At 39.9% G+C, this 15337-nt stretch overlaps 1 protein-coding gene across 4 annotated transcripts in view; it reads left to right on the top strand.

Moving 5' to 3' along the window:
- Positions 1 to 15337, top strand: part of SNX14 (sorting nexin 14) — a 46637-nt gene that overhangs the window by 12319 nt on the left and 18981 nt on the right. For 3 of the 4 annotated variants that reach the window (XM_032215661.1, XM_032215664.1, XM_032215663.1), the window contains 8 exons: positions 2995 to 3070; positions 5129 to 5173; positions 5273 to 5353; positions 5449 to 5563; positions 8145 to 8300; positions 8886 to 9010; positions 9802 to 9860; positions 13745 to 13877. In XM_032215661.1, the coding sequence (XP_032071552.1) occupies positions 2995 to 3070; positions 5129 to 5173; positions 5273 to 5353; positions 5449 to 5563; positions 8145 to 8300; positions 8886 to 9010; positions 9802 to 9860; positions 13745 to 13877 (790 nt within the window). The remainder of the gene's footprint in view (positions 1 to 2994; positions 3071 to 5128; positions 5174 to 5272; positions 5354 to 5448; positions 5564 to 8144; positions 8301 to 8885; positions 9011 to 9801; positions 9861 to 13744; positions 13878 to 15337) is intronic. The other variant, XM_032215662.1, reaches the window with a different exon arrangement.

The raw sequence follows: 15337 nt of genomic DNA, 5'->3' as shown, positions 1-15337 counted from the left end.
TTCCTTTTTTCTCTCTCCAAGCAGTGCTCATGAAAGAGCACTTTGAACTATTTTTAAACTTGGGAGTCAGTTTGGTCTAGTGGTTAAGGCACCAGGCTAGAAAGCAAGAGACCATGAGTTCTAGTCCCACCTTAGGCATAAAAGCCAGCTAGGTGACCTTGAGCCAGTCACTCTGTTTCAGGCCAACTGACCTTACAGGGTTGTTGTTGTGGGTAAAATAGGAGGAAGAAGATATATTGGATATGTTTACCACCTTGAGTTATTCGTAAAAATAATAAAAGACGGGATGTAAATAAATTAAATAAATAAATGCACTTTGTATAGTGCAGGGGTAATCAACCTTTTTATACCTACCGCCCACTTTTGTATCTCGGTTAGTAGTAAAATTTTCTAACAGCCCACTGGTTCCACAATAATGGTGATTTATAAAGTAGGGAAGTAACTTTATAAAATTTATAAAGCAGAGTTACAGCAAATCCCTACCGCCTACCATGAAAGCTGGAACGCCCACTAGTGTGCAGTAGGGACCAGGTTGACTACCACTGGTATAGTGTATGTTATGCTTTTAATTAGTTAATATTTTTGTTTAGAAGGTGCTTAGCTATTCTATTCTAGTAGTAGTTTTCAATTGTCTGTTGCACTGAAGCATGTTCTGCTGAACCACTAACAGAATAACAGGTTGGCCCCGATAGCTTCAGAAATGGTAGATTAGCTATTTGATCCATTCAAGATTATGTTTTTTTGCAAAGCAGTGTTGAAAAGCAGTGTTGACCTCTTGGCTTTGCAGTCACCTGAACAAAAGTGAGGATTTTATGTGGATTCACATTATCTACCCTCACTCCAACTATTATCCTTTCAGTCCCAGGGCTTGTCTTGTCAAAGAAACACCAGGAAATTACCACAATGATTTCTAGATATACATTATTTTGAGGCAGAGATCCCACTACAAGTTTTTCTTGCTATATAACATATCCTGAGGAGGTCCTGCCTAGGCACAAATATGTCCGGTCATATGTGCAGCATGAGAAATGAAGGAAAGAAAATTACTAATCGGGAATCGTTTTTTCTTTGTTAGTACCACATATGGGTTCCACCACAAAACTGCGTTCGACTAAAGCGCGCTCGACGAAACCGCGTAGCTGACGTCATCACAGGGCGACAACAGCGCGGAGACAGAAGCACGCTGTAAACGCTAAACCTAAAATTAACCCCTAAACCTAACCCTAACCCCCCTAAACCTAATCCTTAACCTAACCCTTAACCTAACCCTTAACCCTAAACCTAACCCTTAACCTAACCCTAAACCTAATCCTAACCCTAAACCTAATCCTAACCCTTAACCTAACCCTAAACGTAACCCTAACCCTAAACCTAACCCTAAACCTAACCCTTACCTTAACTTGAATCGGCTTGCTTTTAAAGCGCTATTTAAAGCGCCCTTCTTTCTTCGCGCTCGCTGTTGTCGCCCTGTTGATGACGTCAGTGACGCGATTTAATCGGGCGCGCTTTAGTCGAGCGCGGTTTTGTCGTGCCACGCCACATATGTGGTGCCAAAGTATCTTTCAGTGTATCTGGCTTCTCTCTATGTATGCCAGGACAGCACATTAAATTACTTGCAAGAATTATAAGTGTCAAGAAGCAACAATGGCACACAGGCAAGAAATTGTTCAGTTCTATCCAGAGATGAGAATATCAGTCTATAGTTTGTTTTCCTTCCCCATTGTATACTGTTATATGAAAAGCTGAGGCTGGGTAATTGTTCTTCAGATTGCCATGAAGTTTAATGGAGGGTATCATTAAAGCACTGTATTTTTCTGGTTCCTTCAGCCCAGTGGCAGGGATCTTGTGCACAGAGGCTTCAATTTGGCCTAGTTCTATAGTTGGCTGCTGTCATAATAAATGCCCTGTGTGTGACATAGAACCCTATTATTTACAGGATTAACCTGCTCCAGTGGTAGGTTTCAAAATTTTTTAGAACCTCTTCTGTAGGTATGGCCTGCTTTGTGGGAGTGGCTTGTTGGCCATGTGACCAGGTGGGAGTGGCTTGCCAGCCATGTGACTGGGTGGGCGTGGCCAACTTGCAAAATATGAAAGTCACTTAACTCTTGCTTAGCAACCAAAATGTTGGCTCAGAAACTCTGGCATTTGAATCATGCAAGTCTTAAAGCTGTCAAGTTACAAGACCCTTGCACCCCTAACCCTTTAGAAAAAAACCCCAGGGGTGTTCAAACTTGACAGCTTTAAGACTTGTGGACTTCAACTCCCAGAATTCCTCCTCCAGTCATGTTGGCTCAGGAACTCTGGCATTTGAAGCACGCAAGTCTTAAAGCTGTCAAGTTACAAGACCCTTGCACCCCTAACCCTTTAGAAAAAAAACCCAGGGGTGTTCAAACTTGACAGCTTTAAGACTTGCACCCTTCAACTCCCAGAATTCCTCCTCTCGCTCTTCATCTTGATAATGTGCAGACAGACGGGGGGGAGGGAGCTGGAACCGGTTCTAAACAGCACTGTAGATTTGTGGAACCTCTTCTATAGAAGAGATTAGAACTGGCAGGAACCCACCCCTGACCTGCTCCCAAAGGCTAAATGAGTAAAGCCTCCATTTTTAGAAGTTACAGTATATTTCAGATGCATTTGCTATGTATTGCCTGCTTGATTTTAGTGATAGGTGTTGTGGCTTTTTTTATTTATTGGTTTTAACTTCTTGTCATTCTTATGTATGCTCCCAAAGTCAGATTAAGTGGGTGGATATGTAAAGACTACCAAAAAGAAAAAGGTGTTTGTGTGTGTGTGTGTGTGTGCGTGTGCGTGTGCATGCACGCGTGTGCACAGATCAATTTTCTGTGAAAAAAATGTAAAAGAAATTGTGTATGTATGTATTTATTTAATAGTGCATTGAATGATTCTTTACATCAGTTTACTTTGAATGCTAACTTCATGAAAGCTTATGAAGAGGGTATATGACTGCATAAAATCAGGTTTTCTTCTCCCTAGGACATTCACCTTACTCATAAGAGAAATCCTATCGGGTTCTGTTTTCCTTCCCTCTATGGATTACTTAGCTGATCCGGTAAGTGCTGAGAAGCTCCAGGTAATTTATGTAGGCCACAGAAGGTATGTGGTAGCTTATGAAATGTGCAATGAAGGAGGAAGGGGTTCAGTGAGAACTTAGATTTTTTAATGAAAAGGGTAAAAAAAATGTTAACCTCAGGGTTGTCTCTTTTTATATCCAATTGAATTATTGCTTGCAAGGGTCGGGTATTTTAGCTAGGTGCAATTTGGGAGCTTTTGTTAAGGAATTTTGATGGTCTGGAGGTTAAGATGCTCACCTCCCACTCGGGAGATTGAGAGTTCAATCCTATATAATGACAGATGTTTCTCTTCAGGGCACAAATAAAACTTTCTGCTGTGAACTCCACATGGTATCAGGAAGGGCATCTGGCCAGTAAATGTTCAGCTCCATACAGTCAGCCCAACTGTACCCCAAATTAAGGGATTACAAGGTTATAAAAGGGGAATTTTTTTCAAAAAAATATTTAAACTCATTTTGCATCCCCGTACTCCCATTACTGCAGCTGAAAGTGTTGGGAAAGGAAACGGGTTTGTGACATCGAGAATTGCTTCCCTAGAATATCAATTTTCTTTATCTTAATATTATTTCCTCTTTTCCATTTTAGCATAAAAGAGTAAACATTAGAGAAGAGTTGGGAGGCAGTTAAGCTTGGTCAGGGACCTTGGTAGACAAACCTCTAAGTTGATAATGAATTTAAATAAATGCATATTATCATTTTATATACATTTGGCTTTACCAAATGTTCTTATAAGCCATATCTAAGGTCTATAAAAATGTATTACATGTTCATGCAAAGTAGTACAATGGATATAAGAATTTTATGAAAGTCAGGTTATAGAAGGTTTTGCAGAATGGAACTGTTATGTAAGTATATGTATGCTGAATTATAAATTCCCTTTTTTTCCCCTTAATTGCAAAAAAATTGAATTACACCAATGCAACAGGGGACAAAGCCCACCCCAGCTTAAGTTACTTTGTGGGGTTTGAGTTAATTATATGATAATAATAGCTGATTGGAGCTCTAGGAGTTATATCTAAAGGACTTCTTATATCTGGAAATATTGAATTTATCACAGCTGAATATCCTGTTTAAAAAAATACTTAGACTTTCTCTTAATAATTCTCAGGTACTTGGTTTCCACCAGTCTTAGATGTGAATCTAACTGTAGATTGTGACCCGACAATTGCACGCTAGACATATGCGTGATGACAAAACCGCGACGTCAAAATCTCACCCACAAAAGTGCGACAACAAATACGCGACGACAAATGCGCAATGAGAAAAGCGCGATGACAAACACAATTAGGGTTAGGGTTATAACATACGTATACGCGTCCCACTATGTAACTTGTTGATGACGTGATTTTGTTGGCGCGCATTTGTCGGCGTGCTTTTGTGGGTGCAATTTTGATGTCACGGTTTTGTCGGTGCGCATTTGTCTATCGTGCATTTGTCGGTGAACCACTGTAGATAACCTACACTTATTAACTTTCTATGGCTGGTGTATAAAGGGCTCTATTTCTAGAGCATCTTTCTGCTTCAGTGTACAATACAGGATCAGAAGTAGAGATGGAGGTGGTTAGTACAAGTTGTGGCATTCCCCCCCCCTCACTTGTTCCTTCCTCCCTTCCTCCTGTACTGCTCTTCTACTAGGACCCTGTGCTTGGACTACCGACATTCCATTCATCATTGGGCAGAGAAACAAAAAGATACATAGCACTCTCTGCGACCATGTAGAGATAATCTGGATATTTACATTACAAATCTGGTAGCCTCACCCTAACTTCATTTGTTGAGTATGTAGGACAAGAAGTAGGTGGTTAGGTGGAATCTCATGTGGTTCCGGGCCCCAAAGTGGTGGTTTACATCCCAGTTTTACAAAGATGTTGGCTGATTTCCAAATTAGCCTTTTACACAACTTGGAAGTAGAGCAGAAGTGCCAAGTTCTTCTAATGGTGGGGCTTAGAGTCTTTAAGAAATGTTTCTAAGAAAATATAGCATGGGATGCCTTTTGTCTCAGCGGCCTCTTAAATATGTCTGTTTTTTTCTTTTAGGATACTGTGAATCACTTGATACTTATCTTCATTGATGATAGTCCAGTGAGTACTATAAGAAAAAAAAGAATTATAGTAATTGTGAAATCATTCGGTTTTGTTCTTGGATGCTGGATTTTTTTTTTCTGATTTTTTTTCTTACAGCCTGAAATAGCAACTGAACCTGCTTCACCTTTGGTTCCTTTCTTGCAGAAATTTGCAGAAACTAGAAACACAAAATCTTCTGTAAGTATGAAAAAAATGCATGTTAAGTGTATATGCATTAGAAAATGATGGTATGGATAATTAGAAATAAATTCCATATTGAATCTTCTATTAAGGCTTTGCACTTTGAACTGAAAGAATTTGAAGGCAAGCAGGATCTTTTCTTTCTATTTATGAGTTTTTTGAAGAAAGAAGGAACAGTGCACGTATTGCAATTTTACCTGGAGTTAGGTAAGAAATCCCTCCTCAATACGTTGTCTTTCTAGTTACATTAAATAAAAATGCATTATATATTTTTTTAAAAAATTGCTTCTGCAATGCACTTAAGCTTGTATTAGCAAACGGGATAAAGTGGCTTCCACACTAAAGTTTATTATCTAATACATAAAATCTGAAAAGAAGGAAAAGAAGGGGGAAAACTAATTTTTGAAGTGATACTTACCATATTTTTCAGAGTATAAGATGCACCTTTTTCCCTCAAAAAAAAAGGCTGAAAATCTGGGTGCATCTTATACACTGAATGCAGCATTTTTCGCCTCTGAACCCCCCCCCCTTCACCAAAATGGCTGTGCATAGCTTTTAGGAGGCTTTCAGAGAGCTCCTGGGGGCTGGGGAGGGCAGAAATGAGCAAAAAATGGGCCATTTTTGCCCAATTCCTGCCCCCCCCCGGCTCCTAGGAGCACTCTATAAGCCTCCTAAAGGTTATCCATGCCTGTTTTTTGACAAAAAAGGTCCCGTTTTTGCAAAAAAAGGGCCGTTTTTGCTTTTTTCTGCCCCCCCCCCTTCCAGGAGCACACTACAAGCCTCCTAAGGGCTATGCATATCCTTTTAAAAAAAAATAACGAGTCCTTTTTTGTGAAAAACGGGCTGTTTTGGGGAGGTTTGCAGAGTGCAAAAACTTTTTTAAAAAATTTGCCTCTTCAAAACCTTGGTGCGTCTTATACTCTGAAAAATACGGTATTTACATTGCAAGTATAAGTTTGGACTAGTACAGCTTTTTTTGCTGAAGTTTTCCAGATTATGTATCAAAATCAGATTTCTTAAAATAAGGTACTTGGATTTGTTTTTAAGTGACCTGAAATGGAAAACCCCTCTTTCTATGTGGCATTCTGTTTATATTGTAGTAGCTGATGGATGCCGGTTGGAAGCTACCACACAAGGGGCTTAAATCTGTATCTTGCTATTTGTGAAATAATTATCTCCTAGTCTGCCAAAAATGTGAAGCTTTCCAGGAGTTGATTGATGCCAGCATTACTGCCGGTTCGGTGTGCTTGTAATTTTGCTCTGCGCGTGTGCACAGTTGCCAAAAAATAGAACTGTGCATGCGCAGAACATTAAAAAGGGGGAAATCATGCTGTCCAAACCGGGGAACCGGTTCGGAGGCATAGCAGGTCTGGGTTGCTGCCGGTTCCAGCGACCCAGGCCAGAAACCCACTACCGGTTACGTTGAATCAGTCCAAACCGGTAGGAACCCACCTCTGAAGCTTTCCCTCCCTTGTAAAGTGTTAGATTAGTAATTTGGGCAGGCTCCCCTTTCAAAAGCATCTGTGTAACTTGAAGGGAGAATTAACATTTTGAGAGTTGTCTTCTCACTAGCCACTCATACACAATTTGGTTTCACTTGACTTTTTTGCCTTGTGAATTGCCTTAAATCAGTCTCTGACTTGGCTAATATAAAATCTTTTTTTTTACCTCTACTCTGTAATGTTGCAGTTGTTGTAGATGAAAAGAATTTTCAGTTGTATTCAAGTGGTAAAAGCAGTGATAACAAAGTGTCCCCTTAATGTAATACTCCCAAACGCCTGTGGATGATATGCATTTCCATAGTTTTCTAAAACTTTGGGAAGGTCTAGATCCGTGATGGCGAACCTATGGCACGTGTGTCTGAAATGGCACGTGGAGCCATGTCGCCTGGCATGCGCAGCAGCACCCTTTCCTCTTTTGGGTTTCTGGCGTGCGTGTGCACGCAATGATCAGCTGGCCTTTGTGCGTGCAGCAGTGCCAAAAACTGGAAGAGTTAGTCTTGGGTTTTCCTGAGTGAGCATGCACGCTGGCCAGCTGATTGGCGCATGTGCATGTGCACCAGAAACCGGAAGACTTGACGGAAGTTCATTTTCTGGTGCATGCATGCCCCCTGGACAGCTCCTCTTTATAGTCGCAGCCCAGATGAGCACAAAGTGTTTCCTTTTCGGCACTCCGGTGCCGAAAAGGTTCGCCATCACTGATCTAGATTCATTTACATGAAGTTGAATGGAATTTCATGTTGTCTCAGGGAGCGACAGAATCTTCACACTGGCCAAATTCAATCCTGAATTTAGATTCACATTCCTTTCCTAACAAATGCATTTCTCTGTTTCTTAGTAGGAGAGGTGATGGCAAGTAATTTCTAGCAAATGCACAGATGGTGCTTGTTCAACAGTGTTACTAATGAAATTGCAGTTGATGGAGTATTATTGAGAATATTTTAAAGCAGAGGATTAACCTATTTGCATCAGAATACCGTGTTTCCCCGAAAGTAAGATGGGGTCTTATTTTCTTTTGACCCCTGAAATAAGCACTTGGCCTTATTTTTGAGGGGGTCTTATTATTTTTGAGGTGCAGGAGGTGGCGAGCATGGTCATCTCATGGCTGCTGCTGTGTGGCAAAATTTTCAGGGGAGAGCTTATTTTAGCGCATGCACTCAAAAGCCCGATTGGGCTTATTATCTGGGGAGGTCTTATTTTCAGGAAAACACGGTTTCCTTTTAACAAAAGAAAACTGTCAGTATTCTGAACTCAATACATTTCTTTATATTTTTTATCCCAATCAACAGAGCAATTTAATAATAGAATTTTGCAGGCAGAATTATCAGATGCTGAGAAAATGTCCCTCCATGAGGAAGTCAAGAAAATCTATGAAACATACTGCTTAGATGAAAGCATTGACAAAATTAAATTTGATCCTTTCATTGTGGAAGAGATACAAAGTAGTAAGTGAAATTTTAAAAAAATGTTTTTGAAGTTGTTGCATTTTTTTTTCTTAACGGTACTCGATGTAGAATAATACAGATGTTGGTATGAACATGTCTTAGCAATATTGTGAATAACACTTTCCCATGAAATGAGAAACAAACAGATGTAGTGCCTTAGTAAAAATCAAAGTTAACCTCTGATGACTTCATAATAGTTAAGTCAAGAAGACTTAACTTTTTGACAGCAATACAGAAGTCATTTGCAATGGTTTCTTTTGAGATGTCCTTTCAGTTTCCTAGTCTAAACTATAGATTTGGGATTCTTTAAAAGTCTCCCACTCAAGTAATTATTTATTTATTTATTAGGTTGCCCAACTTACAAATGGTGTCTCTAGATAGCTTATATAGTTGTAAAAATAAATAAAAGAACAAAGAGCATAGCATACCATACCTATAGGCTCATTCAAGTTCTTTTTGCTTAATTTCTAAAATCAAATAAAATCAGACAAATGCTGCTGAGACAGAAATCCTGAAATATTAAACTTTTCTGTAAGTAAGTATTTTCATATTTATTATTGACACGTCTCACATTTTCATCTGTAGTTGCTGAAGGCCCCTATGAGGAAGTTGTGAAGCTACAACAAATGCGGTGTTTCTTTGAAGCCTACGAACAAGTTTTCTCGCTCTTAGAAAACGTCTTCATACCTAGATTCTGCCACACATATGAGGTAACAAGTATTTGTTTACATTTGAGCCACCTCAGTTTGCAATTTTTAAATCTTTTTCAGCTTTACCTTTTGAGGTTTTTGAGCTCAAGGAGTCTACTGTACTTGCTTTTTGTCTTTCAACTGATATTTCTAGAATGAAATAACCCCTCTATATTAGCTCTACTGTCTTAATGTATTCTGGAATTATGTAATGAAGTAACCCCTCTGCTTTAGTTCTAAGGTCTGCTTAAATTAGTGTAGTACATTATTGTAGAGTTTCCTTAAAAATAATAGAGCGATAAAAATGCAGAATACTGACAGGAATTGAGCCTTTGGATCATGTTGTACGACAATTGCAAGTTATAGTAATTCTTGGTCCATTCAAAGCACTTAAGAGGTGTCTCTTCTCTAACACATAGGCTTGTGAAAGATTTTTCCAGTACAATTTCTTAATTTTAGAGAGGTTCATCAGGATGGACCCTACTGTCTTCTTGGTATCAGGCAAATATTTGTTTCATCTCTTTTTTTTTTACTATCACAAATACTATACGTACTATACATTTAAAAAAAATTATAGTACTATATCAGAAAATACATTCAAACATTTTAGTTATTGCTACCGGTACCTATTGTTTAGGCCCTTAATAGATTTCAGTATTGTCCTGCTTTCCATGCTGTTACGTATATGAACAATAGTGATTTTTATTTCTAATCTGTATCTTTGTCAAATTGTTTCTAAAGAAAATATAGCAAATAGAACAAAATAAAATAAGAGTGATCAGCAATGTTCAACTATTTTTTTCCTTATTTAGTATTTCCACCACCTCTTTCAAGAAGTTGAATCCCCAACACGCAATTCCAAGTCAAACAAGTAAGTACAGGGTAAAGATTAGTCCTCAATTTATGGCCACAATTGGGACTGGAAATCTTATGTAAGTCCATGTGACTGGACCCATTTTTTTTGACATTTTTTTGCAGTGGAAATTAAGCAAACCAACACAGTCGTTAAGCAAACCCATTCTTCTGAATGGACTTTTTTTGCCGGAAACTGGCAAAATATGTCACAAATAATGGTTGCATGATTACGGGATGCTTCAACTGTCAAAAAGGTGAGCCAGTTGCCAAGACCCAGAATGTCCTGTGACCGCAGGGGTTGGCAACTTTTTACAACAGCCGGAAGTGCTTTATTGTGCCATAAAGTACCCATTCTGAGGCTGTCATAACTCCAAATGTTCATAAATAAATGGTCATAAGGCGAGGACTACTTGCATAATATACCTGCCTGGGTTGAAAGTTTTAAAGAGGGTATCTGTTGGGGTTCCACCACAAAACCGCGGTAGAATAAAGCACGCTCGACGAAAGCGCGTACGTGATGTCATCACAGCGCGACGAAAACATCGCGCTGTGAGCGGTAAATTTAAAATTAAAGCGAAAACCTTACCCTAACCCCCCCAAACCTAACCCTAAACCTAACCCTTAACCTAACCCTAAACTTAACCTTTAACCTAACGCTAAACCTAACGCTAACCCTTAACCTAACCCTAAACCTAACCCTAACGCTTAACGTAACCCTAAACCTAACCCTAACCCTTAGCCTAACCCTAACCCTAAACCTAACCCTTACCTTTATGTGAATCGGCTTGCTTTAATTTTATTTTTATTTTAATTTAATTTATTTTTAATTTTTTTGTCGCGCTGCTGATGACGTCAGGTATGAGCTTTAATCGGGCGCGCTTTAGTGGACCGCGGTTTTGACGGGTCACGATCTGTTGGATATGTTCATTATGATTCTCATTAATTTTCGAAAATTGAATATCATGTAAAATTAAAATAATAAAATTAATAAATTAAAATAAATAAAAAAGCAACTAAGATGATCAAAGGCCTGGAGACTAAACCATATGAAGAACGGCTGCAGGTTTTGGTCTGGTTAGTCTAAAGAAAAGAAGAATTAGGGAGTGACGTGATTGCAGTATTTCAGTATTTGAGGGGCTGCCACAAAGCACCAGAGCACCAAAGGGCAGGACAAGAAACAATGGAGGGAAATTAATCAAGGAGAAAAGCAACCTGGAATTAAGGAGAAACTTCCTAACAGTGAGGACAATTAACCAGTGGAACAGAAGTTGCCTTCAGAAATCGTGGATGCTCCATCACTGGAGGTTTTTAAGAAGAGACTAGACAGCCACTTATCTGAAATAGTATAGGTTCTCCTGCTTGAGAAGGGGGCTGGACTAGGAGTCCCTTCCAGCTCTATTCTATTCTGTGTATCTTTGCCTGTAATAAGTACAGGTAGCCCTCTGGTTGTGACAGCATTTGGGACCGGACTTTCCACTGCTGCTTAATGGAAATTACAGTAAAACAGTCGTAAATTGGGATTCCATGTAACTGAATCAGAGATGGCAGAGATTCCATGTAACTAGATATGGCAATCCCAGATGCCATCATAATCCCAGCACCACACAGGTCATTAAGTGGAAAGAGGCAGGTGTCCCAGGCAAACAGGCTGGTGGATGAGAGCAACAAGTGGGGGGTGTCCATTCTGTCCCACCAAGAAGGGAGCAGAGCCTGAGTCTTCTGCATTGTGTTCTACTGCCAGTGGAGCAATCCTCCTACTGGGCACCACGATGGGGATGTTTCCCCAGGGCCTGGTAGTAATTCTCGGCTGCTACTTGACCTAATTCCTGCATGGCAAGTCAGCCGGAAGGAAAGGGGAGCAGTGAGTCCAGTGGAGGGGAGGCAGGCAAAAGACAAAGGTCAGCTGGGTTAGGATGGGAGGCAGTTGTATATGCGGGTCTGTGTGCAAGTACCCAAATTTTGATGATGTGATCACAGAGGCCAGAACTTCAAGGGGTAGTCTCGTACAGTAAGTGCATTTTTTAGCACCATTGTAACGTTGAACAGTTGCTAAATGACATAATCTGAAGACTATCTGTATTCTTTCTCCCATAATTGTCAATGACGTTAAGGCCCTATTGTGACAATGTGGCCATATTAAGATTTAAGATTTAGTTTATTTGTATGCCGCCCTTCTCCGGGAGGGACTCAGGGCGGTGAACAACTCAAAATGGGAAAGGGGATACAAACACAATACACGTAATTAAAATACACAAGAGTCATACAGCCATACAAGTCGAGAGGGGAGGGGAACTCATCAACCCCAGGCCTGCCGGCACAGCCAGGTTTTGACGGCTTTCCGGAAGGCCTGGAGAGAGGTGAGGGTCCGAATCTCCGTGGGGAGTTCATTCCAAAGGGCCGGAGCTGCTACAGAGAAGGCCCTCCCCCAGGTGGTAGCCAGATGGCATTGGCTGGTAGACGGGACCCGGAGGAGGCCGACCCTGTGCGATCTAACGGGTCTATGGGAGGTAAACAAGAGGCATCAGTCATCCTATTTGTTTGTTATCCAGTGTGGCGCCCAACGACAACAATGTGCCTGCTAAACATGGCTTTTGATGCCTACTAGCTCCTTATCCTATTAAACTATTTTTTTTTATTCTTTTCATTAAAAAATAAATGGGAATTACCATATGGCAAAGCACTGTAGCCTCTGTTTAGCAAACTTTTATGTGGAGCGATAGTTCAACATTACTTCATGAAATAACACCCTTTTCCAAAAACAAATCAAAACCTCTAGGATGTTTTGCTTCATATTGCTCTCCAGCAATTCCAGGAAGTAGGACAAGTTTCTGTCCTACCAGTGAGCAGCTTGGAGAAACACCCTGAGCCAATTGCATTTATGGTTGTGTCAATGCAAAGCATAGCGGTGGCACAGTGATTACTAATTATCTCCTTGGTTTTACCAAGGAAAGAAAAGGCTGTCATTAAAAAAAATGCAGTTTTGTTGTCTTGCTTCTTCTTTTTTGTATGGTTGATTCCACTCAAGCCTCCCAAGAACCACGAAAAACATATGGCATTATTTCTGAGTAGTTTCCTTTATTGTTCTTCACCTATGGATCGAGTTTATAAATCCTTAGTAACTGCATCCAGTTTTGGTCACCACATTACAAAAAAGATGTTGAGTCTTTGGAAAAAGTGCAAAGAAGAGCAACTAGGATGATTAAAGGCCTGGAGACAAAAACATGAAGAATGGTTGCAGGAATTGGGTTTGGTTAATCTAGAGAAAAGAAGAACTAGGGGTGACATGATAGTAGTGTTCCAATGTTTGAGGGACTGCCACAAAGAAGAAGGGGACAACGTATTTTTCAAAGCACCAGAAGGCAAGACAAGAGACAATGGATGGAAACTAATCAAGGAGAGAAGAGACTTGGAATTAAAGAGAAACTTCCTAACAGTGAGGACAATTAACCAGTGGAACAGCTTGCCTCCAGAAATGATATAGGGTCTCCTGCTTGAGCAGGGGGTTGGACTAGACGTCCTCCAAGCTCTATTCTGATTGATAGATTGAGTCTTCCAAACTAAAGCAACTATTTGCATAGTTGTAGATATACTCTGCTAGGGAGGAGCCATTTTTATCCACTTCTTTCTGACTAAACATTCCAAGCTTTGCTCTTGCTTTGCCCTCTGGAATGTAGTTTCTCCCACCTGGGAATCCCAACTACATTCCACCACAGCTGCACAGAAACAAAACCATTTCCCCCCTCACCGTTTCCCTTTATTTGATTGGAACAATGGATATAAAGTAATGCGCTCTTAAATTATATAACTTTTGCCAATAAGACTGCTTAAATATATCCCTTTGAAGTATTTTCTCATTTTGAAATTGTTATGGATGTGCCATTTGCTGTTTGTTTTATGCAGAAGCCTGCATAGAAGAGGAGAATCATCGGGAATCAGAAGTATAAGCAGCAAAATTAAAGGAGTATTCAAGAGCACCACAATGGAAGGGGCTATGCTACCCGACTATCTCCTTGCTGAAGGAGAGGATGATTTTGTGAGTTGAGCTAACAATTCTGAGTTCAGCATTGATTGTGTATTTTATTGCACATCTGCCAAGCCTTTCTGCCTTCTTCTTCCCATCCGTTCCAAGTTGTTTTTCACTTTACCTTATGTTTGTTGACTGTCAACATAGCTTACACCATGAACATGAATTTCCAGTAATGAAGCACTTTTATTTATACAGGTAGTTCTCACCTTATGGCCACAATTGAGCCTAAAATGTCTGTTGTTAGGTGAGACAGTTGTTAAGTGGCTTTTGATCCATTTTACGATCTTTCAGTTGTTAAGTGAATCACCACAGTTGTTAAGTTAGTAACCCGGCTGTTAAGTGAATGTGGCTTACCCTATTGACTTGACTTCTCAGAAGGTCACAAAAGGTGATCATATGATCCTGGGGCACAGCAACCGTCATAAATATGGGTCAGTAGCCAAACGGTTGAATTTTGATCATGTGACCATGGGAATGCTGCAATGGTCGTAGGTGTGAAAATTGATCATAAGTTACTTTTTTCAATGCCATTGTAAATTTGAACAAGCACTAAATGAACTGTTGTAAGTTGAGGACCCACCTGTATTTGGGATCATGCAGCACTTTTTCTGAATTAATCCTCCCTATCTCAGATACTTTTCAATTTGTGTGGACTTCGGTTCCTAGAATTTTCAGTATGAGTCAGCTAGCTGGGAAATTTCAGGAGTTAAAATTCACATAATTGGAGACGCCAGTGTCTGGGAGGAAGAGAGCTGTCCAAAGGAGAGAGGGGTAGGGCCAGAGGTGAAGGTGGCAAGGATGTCACAACAGTTTGTTGAAAGTCCAACCCCTTTGGGTATGGATTGCATCACACACTCCTACATAGAGATGGGACTTTCATATTGCTTTTCCTACATAACTACATGCGGAACTCTTAATTCAGCATTCCCCGATAAAATTAGTGAATCATATGAGGCAATATCTGTATCATATTAAGTGAAATTTTCTACAGATGTTACATACTGCATCTACAAGTATCTTGGTAGCTAGCAAAGGAATCTGTGAATATATATTTCCCCTTTCATAAAAGAAAACTATAAAGGTGATTCAAATTATGTCTAAGAAGTGCTATTTTTAACTGTGTGATTAGTTTAGTTTGGTTTATGAAACACATGCAGCTATGCATACAATTCGGCCTACATTGCACAAAATAAATATGATTTGAGGGCCGGATGCAGTACGTAATTTTTCAGGACAATTCTTATTAGTTTCCTATTTAATTCTTTCTGTTTGCTGCCCTGTTTGCTTACATTTGGGTACAGATAGTCTTTGTTTAGTGACTGCCTCATTCAGCAACTGTTCAAATTGCAAAAGTGCTAAAAAAAACCCAAACTTTATAATCAATGTCTAAGTTTATGATCTTCACAGTCTGCCTCAGTCACATGTTCATTCTTATTGTTAGTACACATTGTCCTTTGGCTGACCTG

The sequence above is a fragment of the Thamnophis elegans genome, chromosome 4, assembly GCF_009769535.1.
Source record: "Thamnophis elegans isolate rThaEle1 chromosome 4, rThaEle1.pri, whole genome shotgun sequence".
Taxonomy (NCBI): domain Eukaryota; kingdom Metazoa; phylum Chordata; class Lepidosauria; order Squamata; family Colubridae; genus Thamnophis; species Thamnophis elegans.
This window is presented reverse-complemented; position numbering and strand designations above follow the sequence as displayed.